Source organism: Typopeltis vanoorti, chromosome 9 (genome assembly GCF_054136105.1).
Source record: "Typopeltis vanoorti isolate ZY-2024b chromosome 9, IOZ_Tvanoo_1.0, whole genome shotgun sequence".
Classification (NCBI taxonomy): Eukaryota; Metazoa; Arthropoda; class Arachnida; order Uropygi; family Thelyphonidae; genus Typopeltis; species Typopeltis vanoorti.
Genome location: NC_143557.1, coordinates 38,176,810 through 38,201,077, shown reverse-complemented (window position 1 = coordinate 38,201,077; position 24,268 = coordinate 38,176,810). Strand labels below are relative to the sequence as shown.

Sequence of the window (24,268 nt, the reverse complement as noted above, 5' to 3'; positions counted from 1 at the left end):
CTGCTACTAGTATGTTCTTTCTTGTGGTTATATCAGTTGCTTTAATATCATTTTTGTTCTAAGTCTTTATCAGACCATTCCAGACCTCCTTCCCCCCCCTTGTAGAGGCTGTTTACATCAACTGACAAGAAATTATATTCTTCTTTTAATCCTTTACACAAGCATGACCAAACAAATTTTGTATGTGAAGTATCTTCACAACTAGTCTATTTGCATACAGGCTGTTGCCTACATATCAACTGCCTCAGGATTTCATAATGCATAACTGATCATCACTGAATTTGATAAAAATTAATATTACACAAACTTTCTATGTAAGAAAATTTTTAAAAAGTTCATAGCAAACAAGTCTGCACATTCCCTAAAAGAACATAGAAAATAATGTTAGCGCTAAGTCATGTAGAATTAGTATCATGGGAAACAAGACTTTGGTAAGAATATATAGAAGATAATTATGAGGAAGGTGGCAAAATATTATGTAGGTCATTGAAAAAGCACAGAAATGGAAGAAAGAGTGCAGAATGGAATAAGAGATGATAAAGGTGACATGAAAACTGAAACTTTTGAAACATTCTGGATATGTGGAGTAATTACTTTGAAAGCCTCAAATGAAACAAGCAGTAACAGAACAGTAGGAGAAAATATCCAAAAGGAATACAAAATGGGAGTACATATCAAAACACTACATAGAAAAAGCTATGAAAATCCTTTAATGTGAAAATACAGATGAATTAGATGATATTCAACCAGAAATGATCTAATATTTGGATATAAAATTTTTGGTGCAGCTATACTGCATAATGCAGATGGGGTAATTTGGATGGCTTTGATCAGATGTCAAATTCCAGATGATTTGGTAGAGCACTATAAAAGCCATCTATAAAAAAAAAAGAAAAAGAAAACTGAATGTGAAAACTCAACTTACATGGATGCCCCCATGTTCTCTCACTACCTTCCATTTAATGAAAACTTTCATTAGATGATATCCTATAACACTCATTTAGAAGTTTATAGACCTCTATCATATCACCCCCCCCCTCCTTCTCTTGTTAACCAGAATCTGTAAATCCACATACTCGCAATCTGTCCTCATAATCTAAATTCCATTATCCAGATATAATCTTTATAGCTCTTCTTTGCACCCTTTCCATAGCTCCTTTATCCCCTTGGAACCCAGGAGACTAAATCTGTACACAGTCTAGGTGCAGTGTTATCATTATGAAAGAAAATGGCATTAAACCTGATATTAAAATCTGAAATATCAAACTCAACTCTTTGCTGCAGATGTTCTACTCTTAAAGAAATCCACCCCAAGTCTCTAGGATTCTTTAAATAAATTGAATAATAGCTGTAGCAAATTTGGCATGAAAATCAGCAAATAAAAAAACAACCAAAACTATGAAAATAGACAAAAACAGAGAAAACTTCAACTGCAACCTGATAGAAAACCTATAGAACAAGTAAAATATTTCAGCTATTTGGTGAAGATGCAAATTAAATTTTGAAACAGCCAACAGAATAAGCAAAGCTGGTGTGTATGAGGGGTGTGTGTGTGTGGGGGGGTTCAATTGAATAAATTTATATAAAATAAAAAAAAAAATTAATCAATATAATCAAGTAACTATATACAAGACAGTTTTACTCTTATGGATCTGAGAACTGACTTAGGACTAAAACAATTGATCAGAGAGCTGAGAAAAAAAAAAGACGTGTTCCAAATGAACATATGACATTGTTGGCAGAATCATATTATAAAAGATCTTAGGAAGGAATGACATTGTTGGCAGAATTATATTAAAAAAAGATCTTGGCAAGGAATGGCATTGTTAGCATTCAAGAATGTGTGAGCAGAGTTAATCTAAGGTGGTGTGGTCATTTAAATAGAATGAGAGGAAAGGTTAACAAAACAGGTGTTTGATGCTGAGATGGCAGAAAAAAGATCCCAGAGAAAGACCAAGATCTGGGTGGATTGATTATATAAAGTGCCCTAAAAGACTGATATATTGGATATAACAATATTGGAACACTAATGAGTACCAGACTAATCTGAAAGAAAATTGTTAATAGGAGATTAATAATACAAACTTAACCATGTAGGTCTCTCATAGTATCCTACATAGTACACCTCAAGGGTCAGGAAAATGATAATGAGATGATAGACCCACACAAAGAAATTATATTTGCTTATCTGACCTGTAGACTAGGGTACTATCATCTTCAAAGTAATATCTCTCTGTAAAGTAATGCACTTAGTGAGACAATGCTGCCATTGTTCAAAACATTTCTGGAACAATCTTCTGGGATGCTTTTTACTACTGCCACCATACAACAATGAATGTCAGAAAATTTTCAAACAAGTATTGTCTTGATCTGCGATTGTGACATTCTCTCTTTTTTTTTTTTGGTCTTTGTGAAGATCATGTTTTGCACTGAATGCATTGTCATTTTGTTTCAGAATCATACTGAAAGCTCCAAATTTCATCACCAGTAATAAGTATCAAAAACAGCCAAACATAGAATAAACATTAAAGCACTGCTGCTTTTGACAAGCCAAAATTTGTAGAAATTGTTGTCATTTCCAAATCGTCTGTCAAAATCTTCCGTGTTTCTCAGTCTAAATTCAATTTTTCTGACATTAACCATACATTTAATTGTCTGTCAGGTCAAACTAACTGCTACGCTTTTTCTACATTTTCATATGTTGATGATTTCATTGCTTACTCAGTTTTTTTATCATTTCTCATTAAACCTTTTATGCTATTTTGCCTCAAATACATTAGACATTTTCATATAATCACTATAAACCACTCTTAACATGTCAAGAGTTTCACTTGTTTCTTTTACTTAACTTTGCATAAAACTTGAAGTTAACATGCTATTCTAAATTCCATTCACTCATATTTCTGATGAAGCCAACAATTGCAGTATGCAAGCTCTGCCAGCTAGTTAACTATTGGCTTGACTGTTTTTTGATATGACTTAAGGCAACAGCAAAGACATGTTCAAACATCCACAGTCTAATGGTTCTGCCTGGTATTCTATATGCACAATAGCATTTGTCACACTGTGTGTGTGTGTGTGTGTAAAATTACTATTCAACAGTTACAGAAAAATAATATATTGTACAAATGTGAGGCAACCTACCTTTTGGTGATGTCCATCCTGACATACTACCAGTCAGTTTAACACCGATAACTTTGGGACACTTCAATTCCCAAGGAATATTAGCCATTACATCAACAGCATCAGCTCCTCCAACACCAATACAGATACCTCCAAGTCCACCTGATTAACCATGAAAAATAATAATTTTCAATTTCTGAAATAATGATAAAACATATCTTCAAGTAAACAAACATTCTGACAACACAAATGATAATACTATAATATTAAAAAAAAAAAATAATTATTATTATATTTACATACATCGCAGAAGGAAGAAAAGCCACAACACCCAGAAAAAAGGTATGTGTAAATTTCTCTTCCTTTATGCTACATATATTTATTGGTAAGTATACATCTGCAATGCCCTAAGAATCCGTGAGTAAAAAAAGCCAATGACATTTAAACGGGGGCTCCTAAACAGAAACAAAATAGCCATAAATATAATAGTTTGTTAAGAGGAGTAACATGGGAGTTTTCTCAGAAATAATATCCATAATAATAATAAAATAAATGAGATAACAAAACTGCAAAATTATGACTTTTGCATCTGCCAATGGTTCTAAACACACAGCACATTAGTACTGCAAGGACTACAGAATCCAGGAACCTTGCTCTTGAAACAAAACCGTTTTGCCTCAAGAGTAGGAATAATAGGTTCCAAATAAATAATTTGTGACAATGGAAGCTTTCCAAACTTTTTACAAGTTTGTTAAAGTAAGTGTTTTCACTATTATGATGGTGTTTGCTAAAGTAAGAGTTGACCATGCATGTACATACACACACACACTAGTTGTGGAAGGAAATATATGTTTTTAGAAAATGTGCTTTGAGAATGTGAGCAATGAGCAATGTTAGGTGAAATGAACAGTAATGACTGAAAATAAGAATAAAATATGCATTTGTCAACAACTTAAGAGAAAGCACTGCAGGCTAATTCCTGGCATTCATGAAATTTTTTGGAAAATTTCAGGAATTTTCTGATTTCACTAAAATTTTTTGATTAAAAACAAGGAACAATAGCCAGTTGGAATTTCTGTACATCCACATGGTGCAGATAACAAACAATGAATTTTGGTACATGGAATGTCACAAGTGTAAACAGAAAAAAATAGAATTTGTTAAATTAAAAAGCCTAAAATCAAATACCTGCATATGAAAGAAAAAAAAAGGAGAAGGATTTGAAATGTTACATGATGGATTCAAGCTGTTGTTCAGTAGGATACCAAGATCACAACAAGCAAAAGCTCAAGTTACCTGCCTCATACATAAAGATCAAGTGGGCCATATTAAAAAATGGAAGTTCATCAGTGGATGCATAATGACTTAATAAAAATAAATAAATAAATAAACAAAAATGAGGGTTTCGCCCTGATTATAATATACAGGCAAAGGAAGAATGAAAGCAAAGAGACTAAAAAAAATTCCTTGAACAAATGCAGAACACATCTGACTAAGCAACTGGAAAGAATATAGGATGCAATCGTGGTGAACATATCAGAAATGTATGGGACTAAAAATGGAAACAATAGTAAAGAATCTTCCAGATAATGTAAAAAAAGACCATTAAGCTTTTTTTTTTTATTGCTAACAATCTGACCACCATATTTCTACACAATGAAATACATGATCATACCATACTGAGTTAGCTTTGCATTAGAAACACCCTAAAGTTAGGAACAGGGTGTAATATAGACTTACTCCTTGTGGTGCACCCTAGGTAACGCTAAATAGTCTACAGCAACAGATGGCTCCATACTCTCCTAGTAAGACTTACGGACACAGGCTCTCAAATAACTGACATACACCTATCAAGGACCTGAGAAATAAGAATATGAGCTCACTCTTAAAAATATGCCAATTAAATATAGAAGATATAAGTAGGGATAAATGTGAAGTTCTTATTAAGATCTTGAACCATCAAATAGATGTAGTTGTAATACAGGAAATTCATACTAAGGACGATCTAGAACAGGGTTCTCAAACACAGCAAAGGGCCAGTCAATTAGATGTATATCCGATGCAAGCTGTATTCAATATTATTCTGTGAACCAAAACAAACTAAAAAAAGAAAGGCTCTAACAAAGGCCCTTTTGTTGTCAGGCCTTTATGACTTACATAAACAGTTACACCACCATTTAAATTTATAACCATTTTTATTTTTAAATTTTAAAAATATAAGTTCAATTACATGAGTGACAAGTAACTTCCACTCAGTGTTGCCAACATTTGATGATAGAAACATGGTACAAAGAATTGTAGTAATGTTTTACTTTTGCTTAAAGCTTTACAAAACATTTAGAAGTTTGAATTTTTTCTGTTTTAATCCCCACAGGATGTTAGAAACAGAAATCATTAAGGTCACAGGCCGGATATGAAGCCTTCGCGGACCTTATCCGGCCTGTGGGCTGCCAGTTTGCGACCCCTGATTTAGACCTACTAATGAGAGGGAAAATATATGGATATAACATAATCAATAGTATAAACCATTCCAAATATATATATATATATATATATATATATATAAAATGACATTTCAAATTATAAGATCTATGAACCAAGCATCAGCATGGACATATATAGTGTATCCATCATAATATCTGGTTATGCTATAACCAATGTGTATAAACCTCCCTAAGTTAAATGGCCTGATCAAGTACTGTCCCAACAACAACATCCAAGCATAATCTTGGGAGATTTTAATAGTCATCACTCCCTTTGGGGCTATAGAGAGGATGACCTAAATGACACCTTACTAGTGAATTGGATGGAAACTCAGTTCACCAGTAAGTCAGAAAAAATCAGAAAATCCTCTATCTGACCTTTGTTGCCAAAGATAAACCGAGCTTTCTCTCCTCTAAATAGGAAAGAGGATATAGCCTTGATTTGTGTTTCTGTACTGCAGACAATAATGGCAGCCACATCCCCATCTCTAGGAAAGTATCAGACAATTTTCCAAATAGTCAATATCAACCTATAATCTATAAAGTAGGCCTCAATATTCCAATCATAAGAACAGTATTAAAACCTAGGTGGAATTTTCTCAAGATGGATACAAGTATCTCTCAATGAATCCAAAAGTAAATTAAGATTAAAAATGGCCTACCTGAGGAGTCAGTTCTCGCCCCATTGCTTTTTAACTTATATATTAGTGATATCCCAGTGACAACATCACGGAGATTCATGTATGCTGACAATATCATTGCAACTCAACATCCTACATTGCAAAAAGCAGAAAACATCTTAACTGAAGATCTGGCTATACTTGATAAATACTTTAGACCAGGGTTTCTCAAACTGTGTTCTGCGGAAGGTGAATAGGTGTTCCGCGAGAAGTTCTGAAATTTGTCATTTTAGTTTTCGAAGCATTTTTCATGAATAAATATTTTATAGTAAAAATATTCTGAGGAGAATAATATTCGTGAATATGTCGAAAAGCTCAGACCCAGAACACCTAATAACATCTGTGTATCGTTAATTTTCACACATGGAAACCTTTCAACATTTGGGAGAGGAAATTCTGCTGTTTATGACAGGTCATAAAAATTGCCTGCAAACCCATTACAACAATTGGTGTCATATCTTCTGTTCTCAAAACTGAAGGAAATGACATCTGTGTAGCAAATGTCAGTGACCAAACAGCATATTTTTAAACATGGAAGTATTCATGAATTATCGTTGATTTTCACACATTGAAATCTTTCAACAATTGGGAAAGAGAATGCCGCCGTTTATGACCAATCATAAAAATTGCCTGCAAGCCGATTACAACAATGGGCAGCGTGTTCTCAAAACTGAACGAAATAACATCTGTGTTGCAAATATCAGTGACCAATCAGCAAGGAAGTATAAAGAAAATTTTTCCAATGAAATTGAAGATCAAGTCTGCATCCGGTTCTCAAATCTATTACTACTGAATACTTTCTTCGCAAGTTCGTATTGCAGTGTGTAAGTGCTTGTTCTGAAACCGAGTGCCGTGATATTTTTAAAAGTAATAGGAATACAGAGTTAAAATCTGATATGAATAAGAGACAAGGCACTTTGTTTAATTTTGGTATTAAGCAATCTCTTATTGAAGGTGTTTGTGACGGAACAGATAGTGAGTCATCCACCTGAAGCCTACAAAGATCTCCAGGATGTACAAAAGGAGGGGAAAACTACCAGCACACAGGAGAAAAAGTCTGCATTCACTCGTAAGTACTTATAATAATATTATAAATATATTTCGTGATCAGAATGGGATATGTAAATGAAAATCAGCAGAAATTAATTTAATGATGTTTGCCTGAATAAACTATGACATGCTACATTTCATTAGTCCAGTGATTGATAACGAATTTAAATGTAATTTATATTTGTCAACATGCCACACCGAATACATAAGTGTCCTAATAATCTTTATGATTATGCCATAATTAATTATTAATACTTATGTTAATATATGAACTTTAAAAAAAATTGGAAAGGTATTTACAAGTAAATTTGTTGGGACTGGGCCCTTGGAAAAAAAAATAGCTAATGTCTTTTTATTCCTGTATTTGGGGAGTAGGTGAGGCAACTTTTAAAAAAAAAAGAATTCTTCTTACTCTTTTAACTAATTTTATAATTAATATCTGATTTATTTCGAACTGTTTAATTTTTGTTACTGAACATTTTATCAAATCATTCTTATTACAATTGCTTTTACATTATTTTATACTGTTTAGTACTTTTCTTACAAGTATTGTTATAATTCATATTCACTTTTGTGTGTTGCAGTCTTTTTTTACTATTTTGCATTATTCATTTACTTTTATATTATTCAACATTTCTTATTTATAATCTTATTGTTTTTCATACTAAAGTTACCTTTAAAACAAAATTCTATTTGTTTTTATTATAGCTCTGACAAATATTGGAATTTGAATATTATTGAAAAAATACCCATAGATTCTTGTTTAAAGACAGGAACTTTAACACAAGGAAGAGCATGTACTTCTGCTGACACATCTACTCGTATGATTGAAGAAGATATGGAATTGCAAACTGTGGTTTCTTCAAAAGCTAATATTAAAGAACAAGAGCCATCTAAGAATAGACCAAAACGGAGGTACCATGAAAGTTATTTAAATTATGGATTTACGTGTATTGGCAATACACATGCTCCTGATGTTTTATGTAATAAAATACTAGTAAACAGTTCTTTGACTCCAGCTAAATTTTGTAGGCACTTAGAAACGAACCACACTGATTATAAAGGAAAAGATATACATTTTTTCAAGAAAAGATGTGACTCGCTAGAAAAATCTAAACTTCAAATGGCTACAATTGCTACAACTGAAAATGCAACAGAAGCGTCTTTTCGCGTGAGTTACCGCATTGCACTTTATGGTGAAGCTCATACAATTGGTGAGACGCTCATTAAGCCTTGTGTGAAAGACATTGTATCATGCATGTTAAACGAGCAGGCTGCTAAAAAAATAGATGCAGTACAATTATCAAATGAAACTGTTTCACGCCGCATCAAAGATCTTTATGCTGATATAGAAAAAGAGCTAATTCATTGACTTAGACTGCAGTGAATATTCATTGCAAATGGACGAATCTACAGATGTCGCAGGACTCACTGTATTACTAGTGTTTGTTCGTTACATATTTCATAAAAGTATTGAAGATTTACTGATGTGCGAATATCTACAAGAAAAAACTACCAGATAGGATATATTCAACTGTATTAATAATTATATTACAAAACAGGAAATCGGTTGGGAGAAGTATATTGATATTTGTACAGATGGTGCTCAAGCAATGGTAGGAAAGGTGAAGGGAATTGTAACACGTATCCTGCAAGTAGCTACAAGAGCCACCAAAAAGTCATTGTGTTTTGCGTAGACAAGCACTAGTAACAAAAAGAATTCGTACATATTTAAAAACTATTTTGGATGAAGCCGAAAAAATGATCAACTATGCAAAATCTCGACCACTTCAATCCAGATTATTTAAAATTTTGTGCGATGAAATGGGTAGTGCACATAATGCACTTTTATTACATAGTGAAGTGAGATGGCTATCCAGAGGAAAAGCATTATTGAGGCTTTTTGAACTTCAAAGTGAGTTAATGGTCTTCTTGATGTCACATAATTTAGGACAAAATTTTATTGAATTATTAAGAAATTCTTCATGGTTGATGAGTCTTGCGTATCTGGCAGATATTTCAAAGTGCAATGAAATTAACTTATCATTACAAGAAAGAATAACAATTTTTAATACAAGAGATAAAATTGCATCTTTTGATAGGAAGTTGCAATTCTGGATTTCTACAGTTGAACAGAATAATTTTGATTGTTTTCCCACCTTGCATGAATTTTTGACTGAAATAAATTCTGAAGTAAATGAAGAAGTATCTAACGTAATTTTAGAACACTTGCATGACTTGCAATCAACCCTTTTGCAATATTTTCCAAAATCCAATGAGGAAAATTCCTGGGTTCTGAATCCATTTACAGTGACAGCTAAACCTGCAGACCTCAGCGCAAGTGACTATGAAAATCTAATCGACTTAATTAGTGACTCTGATCTAAGATAAAAATACAAGGAATTGCCAATAAATGATTTCTGGACAAGCGTGTCGAAACTAGCTATTTTTGTTTTACTTCCTTTTACAACAACATATTTATGCGAGGCAGGATTTTCATATCATGCTGCAACCAAATCAAAGTCCAGGAACAGATTCAAAGCTACACCAAATATGAGAATTCAACTTTCTAATATTGTGTCTGATATCAAAAGAATTTGTAATTCAATAACACCGGAGTCATTAAGAACTTAATTTGCAATATATGTTTTACTATTTTTGTGTGTTTTGTTTTTACTAATTAACATTTGACAATAAATGATTGTTTTTTCTTAACGCTTAGATTTACTCATTTATTTTATTTATATTTACCTAACCTACAAAACCAGCACACAGGAGAAAACGTCTGCATTCACTCGTAAGTACTTATATTATAAATTTTTGGTGATCAGAATGGGATATGTCAATGAAAATTAGCACAAATTAATTTAATGATGATTAATTGATGTTTAATTAATTATTAATTAATTATTATTAATAATTAATCATTAATAATTAATTAACAGTTATTACTTAATAAAATAAGCTAAATTACGATTAATTATTAATTAATACATTACAAAATAACCAAGGTGTTCCGTGAACATTTCAGGATTTGTGAAGTGTTCCATTGTAGAAAAAGTTTGGGAAACCCTGCTTTAGACAATGGTGATTACAACCCAACCTGAACAAAACTGAAGTTGCATCCTTTCATTCAAGTAATATCCAGGCTAATTAGTTTAATTAGCCAGGCTAATATCCAGGCAAATCAAAAGTTTACTTCAGAAATAAACAGGTGAAATTTAACAATAATCCAAAATACCTAGGAGTTACCCTAGACAGCTTGACATTTAAATATCATTCAGAAAATATCGCTGAAAAATTAAAAACCTGTAATAATATAATACATAACCTTGATGATAGTTCTTGCATACTGTCTTTGGTTTATTCTCCAGCAGAGTATTGTGCTGCTGTATGGCTGAACAGCACACATGCTTCTTTAGTCCTGATGTCCAGCTGAATCAAACTATGAGGATAATCTCTGGTGCTCTAAAATTTACTCCTGGCTACTGGCTCTCGACTCTCAGTAATATAGCTCCTCCCTTGTTTTGCAAGATCCAAGTCTTAAGCAAATTATGGACAAAAATAACTGGAAATAGTTCCTTGCCTATCCACCAAGACATTTCCTTCCATTTCAGTCTTTGTGACTGGATTCAGTCACAAAGACTGAAACCCAGGCGTCCTGACTAGAGGAGTGCAATACAACTGAACGACCAGAACTTTGACCTATGTGAGTCATGGGGAGAGTATTGGCTTCAACATACTTCCAATCTTCACATTCAGATTTCAAATCCAACAGCTCATCTGGAGGGCTTTGATCTCCCTAGATATGTATGGACCACTTTAAATCAGATTAGAACAGGACATGGAAGATGTAAACATCTCTTGCATAAATGGAAGTGGTCTGATACTCTAAACTGTGAATGCAGAAGCAGGATTCAGACTATCAATCACATTGTGCTTGAGGGCCCTATCTACTCATTCTCGGGCACTAAAGAGGACTTTTTTAAACTGACCTCAGAATCCCTGGAGTGGACCCGGTATTTAAGGATTAAGCTCTGATTCTTAATTTTTTAATGTTTAATCATTTCAACCAATTGTACCCCTTTAATATGATTTTTACAATTGTTTTTATGCTGTTTTATGTAATACGTATGTAATATCCTGAGACCTGTACATCATACATTAATAATAAATAATTTAGGAACACCCACCTAATAACACATTGGTCCACCTCTCTATGCAGTCACAGCTTACAATAAGCCTAGGAACAGATTCCATAAGGTGTTGAACATCCTCCATGCATAACATGAACCATGTCCACTGCAACAACTCCATCAGTTCATGTTCATTCCGTGGAGGAGAATCAGCAGCTCTCACATGCTGTTCTAGCATATCCGACACATGCTCAATTGGGGCTACAGTCAGGAGAGTTGGGGAGAAAAGGGGGGGGGGGCAAGGCAATATGGTGAATTCATTGTGTTCCTCCAACCACTTACTAGTTGTAGAAGACTGATGACAAGGTATGTTTGTCCTAATGAAAGATGGCACTGTGGTTTGGGTAGATTTCCTGCAGATATGGATGGAGATGGTCAGCTAATAGATCTCTGTAGCATTCACCATTCAGTGTTTGCGAGATAATAACCAACGGATCTTGCGAGTGTCAGGAAAAAGCTCCCCACCTCCATCAGCCTGCTGCTGAATTCCAGCTGTGCAAATGCAAACCTGGCCATCAGCAAGGTGCAATAGGAAACAGGACTCATCACTCCATTTGATTTTCTTCCATCTGTCAAGGGGGCCAGTGCTGACATTCCTTGGCTGATGTGAGGCGTTGTTTGCAATGCCTAGCCATCATCATGGGTACCCTTGTTGATCTACAGCTGTGGCAAAGCAAGGAGCAGCATATAGTGCATTTGGAAATGGGTCAAGCTGCCCTGCTGTTGTACTTGTGGGTGAGCTGTGTGACTGTTGCACGTCACTGCTGAGATACCAGTCATGACACCCAACGCTAACCTCTAGGATCAACCATGCATGGCTGACCAATGTGAGCCCTTCTGCTGAACGTCTGTTCATGGTTAATTCAGTCGTGGTACACCCTTGATACATTAGTACTGGAGCAACCAACAAGTGTGGCTGTTTCTGAAATATTGGCACTTGCTCTCCAGGCCCCAGCTCTCTGCAGACAGTCAAATTGGCTTACATCACCAAGTTTCACCATTCCTGGCAAAAATTTACTGATTACGTACAGAGAAAAGGTGTGCCCATTTATAGTGGCTGCACATGATATTGATATCACATGGTACTTCATTATTGTGCCAAATATGTAAGTCGGGGGGGATCCTTATGCAAAGCTAACTCAGTATATAGTAGAATCTGTAAAAAATGGAAAGCCCAGAATTGCAATAGTCAAGAATGAAGCTATTAAATATGTTAGAGATACTAAAGTTAGAAGAGGACTGGAACTGGACAGTGATCACTATGCTTATTATGGAGAAGGTAATCAAGAAAAAGAACAAAGAGACAATAAATACAAGAAACCATACAGAAAGACTAACTAAACTAAAACTATAAACTAAATTATAAATGAAAAATAAACTATAACCAAAAGAACCAAGAAATATTCCAAGAAAGGGGAGAATAATAGTCAAGACCTCAAGATAAGAAATACTTAGCTTAGGAATACTTGCCGGCCTGGTTGAATGAGTGGTTAGCATATCTGCTCTCCAGCCAAAAGGCTAGGGATTCGAATCCTACTGTGGGCATGGATGTTTGTCTGTGAAAATAGTAGTGGTAGATGATAGATGGTGTTGGTGAGGTTCATTGGTGGATTGAGTGGTGGAGACAAAACTGTAGAATAGGTGCTCTCCCTCGATGAGTCTTTGGACTCCCTGGAGGTGTCATGTAGTAATAATAATAATAGGAAGAAGATAAAGAGCCAACAGGCTTCACTTCGGCAAAGTAAATTTATTCAAATTAAGTGGATATTGAATCCAACATTATTTCTTAGCCAAATAAGAAACTCAAAGATAGAAAATCTAAGAGTTTCATGCCAAATATAGAAAACTATAAAAGTTCAGCGAGTCCAAGCATAAGCCAACAGGTGGTACATGCTGGGGGCAACTCGTAGTAAAGGTGGAGTAAGCTCCGATCACTGGCTTATGCTTGGACTCACCGAACTTTTATAGTTTTCTATATTCAGCATGAAACTCTTAGATGGATTTTCTATCTTTGAGTTTCTTATTCAGCTAATTCAAATAATGTTGGATTCAATATCCACTTAATTTGAATAAATTTACTTCACTGAAGTGAAGCCTATTGGCTCTTTATCTCAGTAATTTAGTAGTGCACCTTTTGGCGACTCGCACAGTAAAGAAATAAGCTTTGTATTACTGCACCCTTAGTATTGACATCTAGGTCTATCTACTCACTGACGAGATCTCAAAAAAGGTCGAAACCGGTCTGGGTAGTGACCCTCTCCCATAATGTACAAGAGCATACATCTCCTAGAAGATGTGCTTTACATTAAGGGAAAATACTAAAACAGTGATCGGAGCTTACTCCACCTTTACTATTAGTTGCTCCAGCATGTACCACCTGTTGGCTTATGCTTGGACTTGCCGAACTTTTATAGTTTTCTATATTTGCATTGAAACTCTTAGATAGATTTTCTATCTTTGAGTTTCTTATTCGGCTAAGAAATAATGTTGGATTCACTATCTACTTAATTTGAATAATAGGAAGAAGTTTGTTGGAAGTTAACAGGAAACAGGCATCATGTGAAAAAGAGAAGTAATAAACAAGTAAATTGTGGCAAAAATACTTGGTAACAAAATAATAGCCCAACAAATGAATCTTACACATTAATTAGAAAGATTATTAAGACAGACCTTCAGAAAGTCAGGGACAACTCATTAAGGGAGGCCACATACTGGCTTCCAAGCTGACATACTTGTTCTTGAATTCATTTGCATTGCTTGTACACACAACATATCATGGTAATCCATTTCAATCATGCACCACTCTATGAGAGAAAAATCTAGATCGCATCAGCTTCTTAGTAGCATTCATTCTAAGCTTTCAAGGATGCTCTGTCTTTTCCCCATGCTCCATAAAATAAAAGATTCCATCAATTGAAATCCTGTATGACCTTTTCAGAAGTTTGTGTCTCAATCATATCACCCCTCTTTCTCCTGTCTGCAGTCTACAAATTTTCAATCTATCTTCATAATCAGTATTCCGCAATCCTGATATTATCTTTAACACTCTCCTTTTCACTCTGTCCACTGTATCAGAATAACTTAATGCAAGTGAAAAATTCAGTCTGCAATTTAATTATGAAAACTGCTCAAACACCAATTCTTTTTAAACTTCCTTACATATTTTTCTCTTTAATTTTTATCCTACTCAAAACTAAATGTTCACTTTCATTACAACCCTTTGTATTCCTGTATTCTGAATTAGTGTGATGATATTATCAGCAACAGCATAATCACTGAGATTTATTTCTTGTGTGTTCTTTCCATGTGAAATTATACATATCTTTATGTTGGAAGACAGTTTTAGTAATGAATAGTCCGAGTCCTGAACATATATTATTAGCCGAGTCTTTTTCTTCAATTTTTTTCCATCAAATTTCTATATATCTAGCATTCATTTCTTAATTGCTGTTTAGATTTCCAATAAATAATCAGTTCTTTAGGAGTTGAAATTTCAATGGCCTGAAATGTTCATAGTATATGTCAGGCAAGAACTATATAACTTTTTTGAAAGAATGATATTTAATTACTTGTATCATCACCATGTCATGTACCTCTCCAGATTGAATACAAACAGAAAAAAAAAAATTAACAGACCATCACATATTCACTTAGATATACAGCAACAAAATTGACTACAAATTGCTATATTCCTTATCCTACATGAAAATGTTACAGATAAAATAACAAAAATACTAAAACAATATAGCGTAAACGTTGCTTTCATGCTACTACAAAATATCTGGAATACTAAGATAAGCAAAGTAAACTCACCCTCCTCTTAAACAACTAGTGGTATACAAAATTTTTTCTATATGCAGCATTTGTTATGTTGTACAAAGGAATCATCATAAAATTCTTGACAAGAACCCTCAAAAGGTGTAGTGGATATGATAGTACTACATGAAAAACTTACACCATTATTAACTTATCTACAATTTTCCTCCAAATCAATCTGCTAACTGTCGAGATATAAGATTTGATGATAAACATCATCAGATCGTATATCTCTATCTTCTAAGGCAATTTTTACTCTATCAATCGACCTATATCTTGGTCTTCCTCTGCGTCTTTTTCTTGCCAAACTGGAAGAAAGAACACTTGTTTTGCTAATCTTTCCTCTTCCATTCTGTTTAAGTGACCATACCACCTGAGATTAGCTCTGCTAACGCATTCCTGGATGCTAACAATGTCAAGTTCTTTCCTAATTTCCTCATTTTTAATATGATATTGCTATTGATGCCACTTGTTCATGCCCATAATCTTTCTCCGGACTTTCATATCTGCAGTCTCTAGTCTTTCAGTCAAGTGTTTTATTTCTAACCCAGCTCTCAGATCCATAAGTTAAAATTGGTTTGAACACTGTCTTGTATACAGCTAATTTAGCGTTTTGACTAATTTCTCTCTTATTCCATAAAAATTTATTCAGTTGGCTTCCTACCATACCAGCTTTGTTGATGCTGTTGTCTATTTACATAATAATTTACCATCTTCATTAAAAATTGTACATAAGTAGCTGAAATATTTTACTTGTTCTATAGGTTCTCCATTCACAATGCAGTTGATATTTTCAATTTTTTTGGTTATTTGCATTGTCTTGTTATTGCTGACCTACATCTATCTATTATCTTCATGCCATATCTATTACAGCATCATTCAATTTTCAAATTAGTTATTCAATTTAGTGAGGGAATGTTGCGGACTTGTAGCAGATTTATTTAGACGTATAACATCATCTGCATAAAGTAAATTTGAGATTAACATCTCCAATTTTGACATCAGGTTTAATACCACTTTCCTTCATAATGTGATCCATATAGATAATGAATAACAGAGGTATTCATAATCTATATGAATACCTCTGTTTTCATATAGATTATGAAAATCCTTCCTGTATTCCTTCAATTCTAACTGCTGACTTACAACTCAAATAAAGACTAAGTATTGCTTGATATAATGCCCATTGACACCATACGACTGTAGCGTTTTGAATAGCTTCTCTCTTGGAACCTTGTCATATGCCTTTTTCAAGATCTACAAAACTTAAATACAGATCTTTGTTATATTTATTCCCATGATTTCCCAACTGTTTGTCATAAAGTGAAAATCTGATCCTGACAGCCTCTATTTGGCCCGAATCCAGCTTGTTCTTCACCAAGCTTGTCTTCCACAATTCTTCTCAACCATTTCTCAAGTATACTTGCATAAATCTTACTAGGAACACTCAGTAGAGCAATATCTCTAATTCTCAACATTCAGTTTTATTTCCCTTTTTATATACAGGTACTATGAGAGCTCAATTCCAGTCATTTGGAATTCATCCCTCTGTCCAGGCCTTCTGAACTATGCAGTGTAGCCACTGCAAGACTTTTATGCCTCCATACTTAGCATTTCTGTTCGAATATCATCTACTCCAGCTGCCTTTCCACATTTCAGGCTTTTCATGGCTTTTTCTACTTCAAGTATGGATATGTATTCTTCCTGATTGTTTCATTTAGCAATTTTTCAAAGTAATTACTCCATACATCAAGGATATCTTTTTCTCCACAACATAAAATGATGGTACAACATGACAGAATAGAAATGAGTCGATCTGGAAAAATCCACCTCAAAGAACATATCAAAGATGTGGAGAAGAAACAAGCAAATAACTTAGGCTTGGCATTCTACACACCACCAAAGAAAAACATCGAGTACTTTGGTAATGCACAAACATGCCATACATAGAATTCAATAACTATGTTTGGATATTTAAAGAGGCTAGCAAAATAATATGATGCCCAACCCAAAGAATAAGGTGCTATATATGGCAACTTTTAGTGCCAAAAGTCAAGTTATTTTTTTAAGTATCTGGTGATACTTAACTCCTTCCTGGATTATTATTTTTAATGAGTGTTTAACTCTAAACGCAGGTTTACAATTTAGGTTGTTTACTTAATTCTGTGGTTTTTGAAGCTTTTATATTTGTTTTGCTGTATGTTATATTGTACGTCATGGCACTGGTGCATAAAATAATGGTGGGTGATTTAACATGGATGATTTTGTTTGCTGCAGTGAGCACGAAATATATGCACTTTGTAGACTAAAAGATTTATAGAATTAGAATGAAACTGGTGGATGGGTTCATCTTAAGTGTTCTGAGAGTGGTGCAAGCAATAACCCAGATGGAATTTCTGGCTATTGCTTGCACCACGAGTTCGAAGAATGGTTAGCGAAATACCTGGCAAATGGGAAGCAAAAAAAAATTTTGCTTCCGAATTCTGTATTGCGATTCACTAATAAGAGGAGTGTTTATGAAGAGTGTGACAAAATAGTGTTTCCTTTGAGCCAAGATTAAGCATGTTAGAGATGCTGTAAGAATGCAGGTGAAGGAGATGTTTATTTTAGTTGGTATGAATGACCTGCAGGTGACAGGTGTGACATGCAAGAAGATATGGGAATTACCAGTACATGTGAAAAAGAACAGTGAGAAAGTAAAAGTTGTGAGTCTGTTGTCACAGTATGATAAAGGCAAGCTGAGAAGGAGAGCTATGATTGCAGAGTCACTGAATAGATTGTGCAGGAGGAATAGTGTAGAATGAGTTTGATGGAACGAAAGATTTATGTAAGGTGGATGTTTGCATTTGAAAGGCTAATGGGATCAGGAGTCTTGAGAAAGTACCGTTCAGTGTGTCTTCAGAAGTACAGTCAGGAAAACATGAATCCTTTCTTTCATATTTACAGTGTTCATTTATTTTAAAAATTATAGAGCCCATTACTATGTTATAGTAATAACTTCAGCTTAATATAAAAATATAGTCACCCACCATTTCAACCTTCATATCAAGATCATCACCTGGAGTATACACATTTATACAAAGAAACAAGTTATGTTACAATACGCACATGTGCATATGCTAAAGTCACACACTAATTTGGTCAAGGCTGAGAAAAAAAAAAAAAAAACTGACGTCAAACCTAGAGTCCTGTTTTCTTCAGTAGAAATTACTAACAGATAAATTAACAAAAGTTAGGCTAGATAATGCTCACGGATAAATTAAAACAAACACGGCATTGATAGTGACCTGCTAGTCACCCAAAAGGTGACTAGCAGGCACATGAGCAGTACAAAGCACAGGCCAAAAGAGTAACCAACCACTGTGGTAAGAAAGGCAAAAGCAGAGTATGAAAAGAAATTAGAAGTATAAGCCAAAGATAATCCCAAAGAGTTCTTTTAATATGTGGCAAATAAAAGGTAGAATGTTTATGGGGGAATGATTTTAATGAAAGCCAATGGTAGGGAGGTAACTGAATCAGACGAAACAGCAGAATTACAAAGTGAACACTTTGCAAGAATACATCATCCAGGTGAAGATATTGCAGTAACAAGAGAGGCAAAGGCTTATATGAAAACTGAGGTAAATGAACAGGGTACATAGCATATAAAGGAACTGTGATGTGAATACAGCTATGGGATTAGATGGTATACCAGCTCAAGCATTACAAAAAGGTGCTAGGGAATTGGCAGTTCCTTTGCCCACATTGTTTAATCTAAGTTTTGGCTCTGGGTTAGTTCCAAGGGAGTGGAAATAGGGGTAAATAGTTCCATTGCATACATTAGGGAATCAAGACTGATGTATCAAATTCCTAGTCGAGCAGCAAATCAGGAGTCTTAGTTAAGATACTGGAAAACTTGGTCAAGAGCAAAAATATGGGAATAAATTAAAATAGGATACTACATTTTGGTACATGGTTATGTGAAGGGTAGGTTGTGCCTTGTTTACTTGCTCACGTTTCATAATACAGTGACAACTGAATTGGATAAAGGTAATTTTTTACTGGGTTTACAGTGATACTGCTGGACTTTGCAAGTTTTTAACAGTACACTACGTGGAATTCTAATCAATAAATTGCAGCACGTAGTAATGGATATAAAGCTAGTGTAGTGGATAAGAGGGCAATTGAGGAGATAATCAGAGAAGTTTATTCAGGAGTCGAGTTCAGTAGAAGGATTATGTCTAGTAGTGTGCCATAGGGCTTTGTTCTTAGGCCACTATCATTTAATTTGTACATTAATGATATAGGAAAGGAACTATTCAGTTGTTTGCTGATGATACAAAACTGGGTACAGCAATAATTAATGCATAATATTAAATAAAGCAGGATGATTTGGATAGACTGCTAGTCTGGGCAAAGGAGAATTGATGTCAGTTAAAAGTGGCAGTGTGTCAAGTTATGCATTTTGGTGTGAAAAGATTACCAGCAATGTACCATACTCCAAGAAATTGATGAAACCAGGGATGAGAGTGTTAATGGACAGGGAGTTAAAGTTTAAAGGGTATATTGCAAAAGTGGCTAAAGTAGCTCGTCAGATTACTTGCTTACTGAAGAATACCCTGACAAACAAAAACTGCTAGCAAATCCTGTCACCTGCAAATGAGGAGAGTGACTAACATGGCAGCAGGTCTGTGAAGTGAACCATATGAAGACAGGTTGAAGATTCGTGGATTACAAAAAATTGGTTGACAGACACGGAGTCATATGATTAAGGCATACAAATTACTGAAGGTTTTTAGAAGATTAATATAGAGGTAATTTCTCAGAACAAGTCTAGTTATAGGAGAACTGGGAGGATATCCTTGGAAACTGAACAAGAGTGTAGTTAGGACTGTCAGTACTATATATTTTTTTTTTTGCTTGGAGAGTGAAATAGGTTGTTAGAGTCTGTTGTAAGTGCCATGACTGTGAATGAGTTCAAAGCAAAATATGCTGGCTACTGCACAAATGTTGGATAGTGTGTGTGGCATAATGTTTAGGCCTCCCTTGATGAGGCTAAAGATTCCATAGAATAGTCCATAATTTTTTTTTTTCAGACAAAATTTATTATTCATACCTACTATTTACACTATATACATGGTCCTTATCTGCTTACAAGAACATAATACATAAGTTACATGTATCGGCATGCATCTAAACTTGTCTACGTAAACAATTAATCTTAAGGTGAGATTCTATTGTTTACAACTTCAGTACTAAAAATGATTGGATGCTGCTTATATATTATGTAGTACAGATATTTTACAACATACAGTAAAACCCCGTTTTTACGTTCCTGCAATTTACATTTTCCTGTCATTTACATCACTTTCTGTTGGTCCCGTCTTAAGGCCTATTCTTGCAATGTATTGTTTTCCCGCCATTAACAACTTGATGTGGACGTTATTTCGCAGTGATTTGAGTTTTTTTCTCGGGTGGCAATACTGATTTTTGATTCAATTGCTGCGGAAATCAGCGCATTTCTGTTCTCAGATGGCGTTACTTACTTTCAGCTGTAGTTTTGTTTCCGCAACTGAAATGAAAAAGACAGAAAATGTATTTCGGTAGAAGAAAAGATGGCAATTCTGCAACGTGTAGATTGGCATTCCGGAACACGTGTGCATTTAGCAAAAGATCTTGGACTCTCCGTGTCCACTTTGAACACGATAGTAAAAAAAGAGGTCAAGCACTGAACTCAATGCAAAGCAATCTGGCGCGATATAAAAAAAAAAAAAAAAAATTAACAAATAAAGATTATTTTAAATAGTAAATGTAATTGTAAATTCATTTATTTTCAGTTATTAAATTTTGTAACCTGGTATGTAGACTCACATACTAGCAGTAAGTCATCTTTTAGCCTTATTTAAACATTTTTTTTTACATTTCCTGCTATTTACACTTTTTTCCATCAGTCCCCTGAAAAGTGTAAAAAAGTGGTTTTACTGTATATGATAATTCATTTATCAATATTCATGTTTGTTATTATACAATGTATTTACATATATACTATTAAAAGATTACTGTATTTGTTTTTGCTAAATTTCTTTCTTTTGCGTGATGTTTCTGATGTCTTTCTTGAAGCTTGTGCTGAGCTTATCTGAGGAAGATAACAGATGGGGATGATTTCGTTTCAGTACCCGTTGCAAACCAGGTGTTGATTTATGTGATTGGAAATGTATATATTTTATAAAGATATACAGGGTGTTCGGGATAAATTTGACATATTTATAATTAATTATATTTTTCCGTAAGTTACATGTATTAACACACACACTTCTCTTCATTTAAAAGTTTGGACCCTTCTTCATTCATATACAAGATGTCAGAAAGGATGGATAGCTGGAACCCACCTGAATCATGGAAGAGAATAACTTGTATCATGATGATTCGTGCCCGCCATCAAAATAAGGATATTACGACTGCTGCCCAATGCTCCCTGAATACAGTAAAAACAATCAGGCATGAACTAGAGACTTGCAATGGTGACTACGAGGATGTAGCAAGAAGAAAGATCCCTAGCAGACGATCTGATTGCGTTCGTACAGCAGAATTCCTTGCAAATCTGCAGGAACAGGTGTTGAAGAACCCTGGCATTGGAATTCGGGCTTTGTTCGTGGAGTTGCTAACTGTAGTCAAGCCCTGGATAACAAGGGTAGCCAATGGTAGGCCGTATGTATGGCAGCAGGATTCGGCCCCTTGCCACACCTCTGGGAAAAGTCAAAAATGGTTGTCTGAAAATTTCTACGACTTCACCAGTCCAAATGTTTGGCCTCCAAACTCCCCAGACCTTAACCCCATGGATTATTTTGTATGGGGCACAGTTGAAAAAGACACCAATCGCACCTCCAGTAATACAAAAGCCCAGTTAATGGATAAAATTAAAACAGTTTTTGCGGCCCTTCCCAGGGAGACTGTAGCATCAGCTTGTTCGAGGTTCCGAAGCAGAATTGAAGCTGTGATCGATGCTAATGGTGGTTATTTTGAGTAAATCTTGTTGATAGTATTGTAATTAACTCTGCCTGTAATGTTTTTTTGTCAATTCATTAAATTTAATAGATACAAAGAAGATTTTCTTTTTCCTTACGAAACTGTCAAATTTATCCCGAACACCCTGTATATAAGTGTACTTTTTTCCAGTCAGTGTGTAAAAACAAGTACACATGCCCACTGCATGTACACTGTTTAATTTTTTTTTTTTTTTTTTTTTTTGAAGGGGGAGGATAGGGTATATTGGTTTGATAGAAATTTTTTTATTTTTAATAATTTCCTCTAATTTTCCGTCTTGCTATAATATCTATATAGTGCCAGTTTCAGCTCTCTGTAGGTCCCTAGATGTCTCTCTTCAAATAGCAGTCTATTGATCACATCAGGTATGTAGAAGCTTCAGGTGGCTTTCTGCAGTAATCATCATCATGCGTATCAAGGATTTAGGCCTAGCATGGCCTGTTTCAGCCTTAGAAGTCATCGTTGAATCGTTTAAGAGGACGTCCTAGTTTTCTTTTTCCTAATGGCTTGTACTTTAAGGCTTATTTTGGTAATCTTTCTGTTTTCATTCTTTGAACATGTTACATCCATTTATGTTTATATTTTTTTAATTTTTTTCTATTACTGGTTCTTGGTTTAATTCTTTCATAATTTCTTCATTTCTTTTGTGATCAAATAGGGTATACTTTGCAGTTTTTCTCATAAACTTCATTTCTGCTGTTATTAATCTTCGTCTTTTTGTTTTATTGTCCAGATTTCGTTTCCATACATTTAGACTGGTAGGGCTAATGTATTGTATACTTTTAATCCAGTTTGTTTTTGAACTAGGTTTGGTTTAAATATAGAGTTAATTACACCTGTTATTTTTAAATATTTTGCAATTTTTACGTTTATATCTCTTTCATTTTCATATGTGATCGTACATCCTAGGTAATTAAATGAATTCACCTGTTCTAAGATCTTGTTATCTATTACTATTTTAGTTCTTGCTGGATCTTGTCCTTTAAAGGCCCCAGTTTTTGATTTTTTCTGTTGATATTATCATACCATAATCTTTGGCTATCTTATTTAGATCAAAAATAGCTTTCTGCAAGTTATCTTCAGAATTTGTAATTATTATTTGGTCGTCGGCAAAAAGGAGTGTTTAAGTTCACTGTAGGAGAAAGTTTAATTCCTTGTTGTAAATTTTTATTCCATTTAAGTAAATATTAAAAAGAGTTGCTGAGAGGGGACATCCCTGTCAGACCCCTTGGTTTATCTCTCTCGTATATGATAGCTCGTGATTTAATCTTATTTGTATTTGATTATTTTCATATATACTTGCGATAGCTTTTAGGATATTATTTAGTATTTGTCTTTCTTTTAATATGTTAAATAATATCTTTCTTTTAACTTTGTCAAATGCTTTTTCAAAGTCAATAAATGTTTCTGCAGTAATTATTATACTTATGTTATGTAGTTTGTAGACAGTGTCTTGTTATCTGATATGTTGTTCTGGTTACTCTGTAGTTTGGACTGTAGTGAAAATTATTTATAAGGTAGTTAATGTTTGTTTATCCTTGTTTAAGTATGGGAGTGATTAATGCAGTCTTTAGTGTTTCGGGTATGTGCCCCATTTCGAAGATTTCATTTAACAGTTTAATATAGCAGGACATAGGTTAGTTGAGTGTCTTTCAAGGTCTTTTGGTTCTGATTCTGTCTATTCCTGGTCCTTTGTTATTTGATGAATTGCAAGTGACAGTTCTTTTGTTAATGTTGGGAACTGCACTGACTAAACTGCCCATGGTCCTAGTGGAAAATATTTCTTTGTACGAGGGGCGAATGTTTCTTTCTGTATTTGGACAGAATTCAAAGTGCTGATTAAAGTTGTTTGCCAACTGTTTGAGGGATTTGGGCTCATAAGCAAAGCGATGTTTTA

General features: G+C 34.3%; 1 protein-coding gene across 1 annotated transcript in view; it reads right to left on the bottom strand.

The window, feature by feature from the left end:
* The window catches only part of LOC150102982 (aconitate hydratase, mitochondrial-like), a 451,613-nt gene that overhangs the window by 271,583 nt on the left and 155,762 nt on the right, over positions 1 to 24,268 (bottom strand). The window contains exon 9 of the mRNA XM_090398314.1: positions 3,145 to 3,285. Coding sequence (XP_090254440.1) covers positions 3,145 to 3,285 — 141 coding nt within the window. The remainder of the gene's footprint in view (positions 1 to 3,144; positions 3,286 to 24,268) is intronic.